General features: G+C 40.8%; 1 protein-coding gene across 1 annotated transcript; it reads right to left on the bottom strand.

The window, feature by feature from the left end:
* Positions 1-562: 562 nt before the first annotated feature.
* Positions 563-6,824, bottom strand: tmed1b (transmembrane p24 trafficking protein 1b). Its single transcript, XM_071503545.1, has 5 exons — positions 6,539-6,824; positions 3,692-3,789; positions 3,401-3,590; positions 1,898-2,065; positions 563-1,780 (listed from the first exon to the last, which is right to left on the bottom strand). Exons 1-5 carry the CDS (start codon positions 6,734-6,736, stop codon positions 1,730-1,732), a joined length of 705 nt encoding a protein of 234 aa, XP_071359646.1. The 5' UTR covers positions 6,737-6,824; the 3' UTR covers positions 563-1,729.
* Between the last annotated feature and the right edge of the window lie 1,779 nt (positions 6,825-8,603).

The raw sequence follows: 8,603 nt of genomic DNA, 5'->3' as shown, positions 1-8,603 counted from the left end.
ACCTCAGCAGCACTTCTCTGGCAGCCACACTTTTCGCTTCACGCTGCATGATAGAGCAGAAATGCACCAGTGTAGTAACTCTGCAATTTGGTAATGCAGTTTTTTTCAAATAATACTGAAGAGCAACAAGTGTAGTTATTTCATGCGGATTCTTTGAGCATCTCATTAAATATTATTTGGTATTTAACCTTTAAACCATCTTCAACTGAATGTCACATAATATCAAAGATGTTTTTGTAAATGGCTGTATTAAGCTTTTGATAAGGTCAGACATTCGGGGAGCAATATCTGCAAAAATAAAGTCAATCTACACACGCTGGTCACACTCCTGATTGCTTCCTCCACGTGGCTGATAATCTGCATTATGTCATTAAAAAAAAGTTTAGGATACAAAAATTGTTGGATTAATTATTGTTTCTTTGGGTTTGAAACTGTGCTGCATGACATGATAAGCTGCCACTTCATCATGAAACAGATCAATGTTAAGGTTTCTCATAATTTACATGCACAAGAGGCAACCTTTTGTTTTTGAAGTACATGCAGAAAAAAAGCAGAAAACTTCTTTTAAGACAAACGTTTTTGCTTTATTGTACTGTTTTGAACACATTTATAAAGATTATTCATGTGCTAGCACTCTCAGTTTTTATTCTAAAAAGGCAAGTCACATCAAACCAAGTTTTTTACTGTGTAAAAAAAAGAAGCATTTACCAATATGAATCACGCCCATGAAAACCTGATTCTCTTAATTATCTTACTGAACAAAGTCTGCTCATGGTTTAAAAAAAAAAAAAAAAAAAAATCACTCCATGGCTGTTGAGAAACAGAAATTGTCACATTCTGTCGACACAGTAAACATCCATCAGAGAAAAACCAAGTTTGATAATCCAGAAACACGTAAACACACATCTAACAGTCTGTATGTTCAGACTGAATTATCCTGATTCATATCTGAACTGACACACACACACGCATACTACATAGGACTGATACGTACGTTATTGGCAATCACATTGGAAATCAAAAACCTGTTTCTTACTCTACATTCTTATATGTCAATATGGACTAGTACTGGCACATGAAAAGAAATCAGTAACACCTAAAAAAAAAAATAAAATAAAAAAAAATCAGTGAGTCTGTAATCACGGACACATTTGGACCAATATAATGGCAGGATGTTGCACTGTCAGGAAGAACAAATACGCCAACAAGAGTATTGCACATTGTTATCACTTGTAAACTGTCAGACTTGTTCTGTGGATTTGTTTTGGAGTTGTGTCGTATAACCAACCTTTAACCATTTAGAAGAACAATTTCACCTTATGTGGAAAAAATTCCCCCCAAAAAAACCTCAAACTGTTTCATAAACGTACGGCACTTACACAATATATTTTGTTCCGTGTATTGAGGCTGTGTTTTTCAAAATGTACTTTCTTTCTGGTTTTGCGGTAAAAATTTGACATTAAAGGCTTTAAATGAAATGAAATGACTAAGTTCAGCTTCCTCGGTCTCTCCCCGGTCTGGTTACCCTTCATGATCTACAACAATAATATTGAATTATTGCTCACAAACTGAAAACAAGACTTTAGAAAAAAGGTCCGGCAGAGTTGATGTTGAATGCTGGTGTTCATGTAGACAAGATGAGAGAGGTAATGGAGCACAATCTGAACAGGTGACCCAGTTACCCAGTTTTCTTCCCAGCCTGTCTTGTCATGCAGGACAAACTTTTTCTCTATGTGCAGACCCTCCGCTTATCGTCAAACAGCTTACGGACAGTGTAGACCTGGCAGTGGAGAAGTAAACAGACAGATTGCATGATGGTTGGCTTTGTGATTCTAAACTGCTTCTAAACCCTGAGAAATGTGACTACCCCACATCTACCAGCCAGTTCTCTATTTACCTGAGTAAGGGCCACACACAGCATCACCAGCACACTGGCACAGGACCAGAACGAGACCCTCCAAAGGTTATCTTCCAGAAGGTTTCGGTCCCGCGCCTCAAAAGCCCGCAACACCGTCTGCATCTGCCGGCTGCGCTCCAAGCGTCTGTGCAGAGAGTCCATGGACTCCTGAGGACGTAGTGAAGGAAGGTTTAGGGATTTAAGGAAATGATGGCTGCGATGAGAGAGAAGTGGGAGTAAGAGGCTGAGAAAACAAAATGACATAATTGACAAGATGGTCCCAAAAGTGCACAGTTCTAAATTGTTACCACATCCTCTGTTGAGGACCTTGGTAATTTTCAGTGGCCGACTGCTACAACTTGACAGTTTCAACAGAATTCAGCAGACACCTTTATTTTCTGTGCTGCTTTTGATTTTGTGTCATATCAACCTGTCAGCTGGCAAAGCATAATATTAGTACACTCAACCATTGCTGTGCTTTGGTTTAGCTAGTCTCACCTGTAGAGGGAGTTAGGGGTTAGCAGCGGACACATTTATTAAAGGTTATGGCTGACCTTATTCTATATTTTCCATATCGTCAGAAACTCTCATGAGAAGACCAAAACCAAAAACTGCGTAAGTTGGTCTGTTAAAACATTCTCACTTCCCCTGGCAGTTTCTACCATCTGATGACCAAAGAAAATGGGTAAAAGATACAGTACATGGTGTCATTTATTTATCTGTTTAAATTTACAAATGAGTGAATGAAACAGCTGGACAGTGTATGTATTAACAAGCATTACTCAAAGAGGAGCATGTAGTGCATTTGTCGGGGACTATTTTCAGCTGTGGATTAATACACATTTTGTGATCTAGTGAGTATTCACAGCAGCAGGACTGTGGGCGCAGCATTGACTACTGAGCTACATTTAAAGTCAGTTATTTTGTTTTGGTGATTTTATCCCTTAATTGGATAGTGCAGTGGCCACATGCAAGAAATGCAACAAGTAGTCTGACTATCTGTCAGTCAAATTTGGGATTTTGTTGCTCGGGGCATTTGAACCCATGTGGTATGCGCCCTAACCAATCGGCTATCAGTTGACCCTGGCTCCAGTGAAACAGTGTCACTCACTGATGCATTTAATAGATTTTGGACAAGAAAGGACATCTGTGAGACAATAATGTCAGCGTTATCCTCAAATGACCAAGGGAGCTTAATAGTTAATCAACAAACACAGACAACAATCATCTGGCTGATTGTTTTCAAGTGATGATTCATATTATTTGATTCACAGACAAATGTTACAAGAGCAAAGGCAGAGCTAATTAACCAAACCATGACAAATCCGTTGTGGTTCTACCAACACAACAACCCTCAGTTGTTACAGTTAATTCTCTTTCCCTTGCCGGGATGTCGATATCGTCATCCTTCCCTACAGCAGGGTTTGTTAAAAGGTTTGCTGACACAGTGGAATAGACTTCTTTTTTTCAAAGTAATTTCTAAACCACAAGCAGGCATCTCACCCTGATGTCTTCCAGTTTGTACTCCAGCAGACTCCCGTCCGGTTCCTCTAAACCCGCCCATTCGTCATCTCCGCCCACATCCCCTCCTTGACCCTCGATGATAATCTCAAAGAACACCATCTTTTCTGAGAAGCGGCTGAAGCTGTTGTCAAAGCAGATTTGATAGTCTCCCTCCTCTGTTGGCTCCACCCTGGAATTAACAGGAAATAACATGCAGTCAAAAATACAGTCAACCAGATTGGCCCAGAAATGTGAAATATGATCCAGGACCAAAAGTGAGGCAGCGCTTACACATGGACTCCATCAGAGCGCCGAGACTCCATGATGAGCCGGATCCCTTCTGGAGAGAGGATGGTGAAGTCAACATCCATACCAGCGCCTGCTATCACCTGGATTTACACACACAAAAACATACACTCACTGAGCAGCAGGCTGACAAATATCATCCACAACATTTTCTTTTCTTTTTTTTTTTTTTTTGGTTGAGATTACTCGACAAGAAATGTGTTTGCAGAGACGGGACATGCAACAACGTCATCATACTTGGCAACCTGCAGTTTTATGGTCTGTGTGTTAACTGCCGGGCCACCAGGTCGCCTCAAGTCAAACATTTTCGAGAGAGATTACGTGTTTTGCAAGAGCGACCATAATGTTGTCTTTTAGACTCTCCCACTAAACAAATACACTACTGACTAGCAGAATTTTACATTATGAGCTGTGTTCCTGTGTAAATAAATGACTTGAAAGTCACATTCAGAATGTGTGGCTTCAGAATGTGTTCAGTCCCCTTCAGCTGCTGCACACTTTATTGTGTTGTAGATTTCATTTTAAGTGGATAAACTTGCCGTGTTTGCCCATCGGTCAACAGTCAGTGACAAAGTGACGCGTGTTTTTAGAATTTTTTGCAAATTTATAAAAAAAAAAATAAAAAAAATCTAAAACTGATATCTCTCTCTCATTTGCAAAAGTATTCAGACTCTTCATCCGTTGGAAAACTGAACTGATTGGACAGAGGTTATAAAGGCACATACCTGTGACTATAACCTACCACAATTCACATTGTATGTCAGGAAAACAAACCAAGGCATGAAGTCGAACAAATGCTCTGCAAACCCCTGTGATAAAAATTGTGGCTAGGCATAGATCAGGGCAAGTGTATAAAACCATTTCTAAAGCTTTGAGTTTTCCCAGGAGCACAGCGGCCTCAATAATTGTGAAATGGAAGAGGTTTGGAACCACCAGGACACTTCCTTGAGTTGGCCGTATATGTCAAACTGATTAACCGGGCAAGAAAGGCCTCGGTCAGGGAGGTGTCCAAGAACAGTCACTCTCACAGAGCTTCAGCAGTCCTCTGCAGAGATGGGAGAACCTGCGTGACGGACGACCCTCTCAGCAGCGCTCCATCAGTCAGGCCTTCATGGTAGAGAGACTGGATGGAAGCCACTCTGAGCAAAAGGGAGTTGGAGTTTACCAAACAACATTCGAAGGACTCATCTCCAAACACTATGTCTGGCAAACTCCAGGGACTGTTCATCATCTGGCCAATACTATCCCTTTGGTAAAGCATAGTGGTGGCAGCATCCTGCTATGGAGGTGACAGGAAGGGTGAATAAAGCCAAATACAGAGAGGTCATTTAAGAAAACCTGGCTCAGAGTGCATGTCGCCTGAGACCCAGGGCGACAGTTCAGCTTTCGGCACAACAGCGACCTGTAGAATCAGCAAAGACAACGCTCGAGTGGGTTTACGTCTTTAAGTGGCCCCGCCAAAGCTCAGACTTAAACTGTGGAGACACCTGAAGATGACACCTCCCATGTTATGGAGCTTGAAAGGATGGGTGAGGGAGTAAGGTATACACTGCCTAAATCCAGGTGTGCAAAGCCTGGTGAGACTTACCCAAGAATCTACTTTTAATGAGAGATTATAGTTTTTGCTTTTTTGATGATTTTGCAAAAAAAAAAAAAAGAAAAATCACTCAATTATTGAGTTATCTTATTTATTTTCATATTTTTCTTTTTCTGTCTTTCTTTCTTTTTTTTTTAACACCTGGCTACGGTGTTGCACAGTTTTGACAGTAGTACAGCTGAAAATAATTAGTCAGCTAATTATTATTCAGCCACAATCTGGATAACTGTTTAATGATTTACATCATTTTTACGCAAACATGCCCAGATTCACTACTTCTACAGTTAATGTGAATATTACCTTCTCTTAGTCCTCGGTATCTCTAGGATTTGGAGTGTTAATTTAGACAAAACAAGCTATTTGAAAATGTCTGTGAAATAATGATGGGCTTTCACTATTTTCTGACATTTTACAGACCAAATGATTAAAGGAGAAAATACAGGGCAGATTAATGTTTAATGAAAACAAGAGTTAGTTGCAGCCCTGGACATTTCACCATGTGCTCAGGGCTCTTTTGGCTCTTAAATCACTCTAATAGGGCTGAGTTCCTGTATCAACACTGGTTGCTGTCTTTAACATTCTGCTCTTGATCTTTAAGGGTTTTTAATTGGAGTTTGAATTAACTTAAGACAACAGATATTCTTCAGTCCTGTTCCTCCAACACTGTCCTGGTCAGACCAGCACCAGGACCAGGACCAGGATCAGGATCTTACTGCAGGCCTTTAAACTGCTGAATGACCAGAAGCCACCAGGATGTGAAACTTTGAGATACACAATATTTACCTATTGACTCATTCCGCCTTACTGTGAGCAGCGTATTATCTGATTTCCTGTATAGTATTTTCTTATCGCTGATCTTTCACTGCGAAGCACTTGCGCTCATTTGTTTCGGGAAGCACTTCTTTTATTGCAGTCTTGCATAAAACGTGTTAGATAATACAAATGTGACTTGACGTTATGGGAAGATGTTTGTTATCTGCATGTAATGGTTACTACTGAGGAACTTCACTGGTCCCGTTAACTCCCACAGAGTGAAGTTATGAGCTGTCATTTGCTCACTGCTGCAGTCCACTGCTGGCTTACCGTAATATGCATGCCATTACACCAGCAGCATGTCAGCTAGCTGCAGGAACCGCGGCTAGCGACGGCCAGCCCCCAGCATCGACCTCTAACAGATGTCCTGTCGCCTGTCCACACAGTGAGTGATTGTGATTACCGACCACACACACAGTTACCTGATACTCGACCTCCATCGTGCCATTCTTTAATGCTGTTTGAAAGAAACACTCCGATCTTCCGGCTGGCAGCAGGAAGGTAAACTCGCTGTCTTGGCTCTGTCCAAAACAGCGCACAGAGCCTAAACAGCAGCCGAGAACCACTGCGAGGACAAGCAGCCGCCCCCCGCTCCCCTCTTTCCTCCGGAGAAGCCCCATGGTGAAGATATATTTCCAAACACAGCGCTATCTAAGTTCAGCCATCTCCTTTGCATCCCTCTTCCGCAGTAGAACTTTCCGACGTCGTGATTGGATGGAGGGCCGCGAACGACAGCAGCGCTGCGGACCAATCACAGGAGGAAGAGTAGCAATCCTCCTCCAATCACTGCAGAGCTGGGGGGCTGTAGGACCGCTTGTGTGTAGTGAATAATAATGCTGAGGAGTGTGTAGTGGCAAAAAAATGACCAATGGTAAGCCCCACTTGAGTCAAAAGTAAAGTAGATAAAAAATAATTGCAGCCCAGGGCAAAATTTGCAGTTTCGTTATTTCCCCAGGTACTCAGACACCAACCAATCACCTGAAGCAGAAGTGCTTTGTGGATTCACTGATTAATTTAGTCAATTGAAAGAAAATGAACTGGCAACAATTCTAATAACTAATTAAGAGTTCAAGACATTTTTAAGGCAGAAATGCTGAAAAAAAAAAAAAAAAAAAAATCAAACTCAACTGATGCCAGCCTCTTGTATGCAGTCGCACCGAGATAGACAGGTGATGGCAAATACTGGAACTAGCATAACACATTAGCTTAGCCATCACAGCCACTCTGACCACAATGATTTTGACATATAGAAATTATTTGTGCATCACAATCACACATTGGATCACACATAAGATAATCCAGGGAGCATTCATAACTGTTTGAGTGGGATAATAACACACTGTTTGAGTGGCATTTGCCAATTTCTTATGCAACTCCTATAATCTCCTAGTATGCAGCTCAATTTCATATGTACACATATACCATTTGCTAAAGGAAGATGCCTCTTAAAACTGCTGTGCCATAAACTACTACTACTACTACATCTACTGCTACTACTACTACTACTACTACTACTATGACTAATAATAATAATACTAATAATAATGAATCCCAAACTTGAAAATAACAAACTTTCACTTTCTGCAGCTATGAAACTGAGTAATGGCTTGGTTTGTTTCAGGCTGATTAGCAAGCATTAACAATATAATTACTGTTACTGTCAGTGCTTGGTTGCTGACATCTAAATAAAATCTACCCGTGATTAAATGTATCACCACCCACTGTGTCCGCCCTGCTGTGACATCAAAATGTTAATAATGGATCTGAGTGTGAGACAATATTCTGTATAAGACTGTATATGAATAAAGGAAAAAAAAAAGCCATATTGATGTTGATTGTAGGAGGAGAGAAACCACAAGTCTGGTCCTGTCTTCAATCATCACTGGTGTTAAAGTTTATTTATGGCTGGCAACACACGCTGACACAGTGGCAGTTCTTATGTTCTGCCCTTGAGCAAACAGCTCCTTTGAGATAAAACAAGTTACAGTTGCAAATCTTCCAGGAAAGAAAGTAGTTTATGAGTCTGTGAAACCTACTGTTCCGTCACACAGATAAAGTTCTTTATAAATGATAACATGTAAAGTAGTTACATGTTACTACTACATGTCTGTTACAGACCTTGTTGTTAACCTGCTTGTGTCATCTGTATAGATAGAGCCTTTCAGGTTTAGTATTGTTTACTATTCCCCCATGTAATAGGTCTTCAATACGCCTTTTTCAACGCAGCCATTTTGACTTGTCATAGTATGAACAGCACAGGAGTTGCTACTACAATTACTAACAACATTAACAATGGCTCTTCAAGGCTCCTAGTAAACCATAGCAGTGTGACAGTGAGCCATCATGAACAATACCACGACCCTGAAAGTGAAGTCGCTAATCACTGATTTCATTTTTTAAACCAGTGCTTATCCTACTGAGAAATGTCAAAACACACGTGCCATGAATAACAATTCGCTGATACAATCCAGTGCCAGCTAAGGGCTT

Source organism: Trachinotus anak, unplaced genomic scaffold, assembly GCF_046630095.1.
Source record: "Trachinotus anak isolate AG129_WGS33_773 ecotype Australia unplaced genomic scaffold, CSIRO_AGI_Tana_v1 ptg000019l, whole genome shotgun sequence".
In the NCBI taxonomy this organism is placed as follows: Eukaryota; Metazoa; Chordata; class Actinopteri; order Carangiformes; family Carangidae; genus Trachinotus; species Trachinotus anak.
This window is presented reverse-complemented; position numbering and strand designations above follow the sequence as displayed.

What these genes read in the sequence shown, in the direction of transcription:
- tmed1b (XM_071503545.1), bottom strand. Translation starts at nt 6,736, where the DNA reads ATGGGGCTTCTCCGGAGGAAAGAGGGGAGCGGGGGGCGGCTGCTTGTC. An exon ending in CGATGGAGGTCGAGTATCAG is followed by an intron (nt 3,790 to 6,538) that starts GTAACTGTGTGT and finishes GTGTAAATCCAG; the next exon opens with GTGATAGCAGGCGCTGGTAT. An exon ending in TGTGTGTGGCCCTTACTCAG is followed by an intron (nt 1,781 to 1,897) that starts GTAAATAGAGAA and finishes CTCCACTGCCAG; the next exon opens with GTCTACACTGTCCGTAAGCT.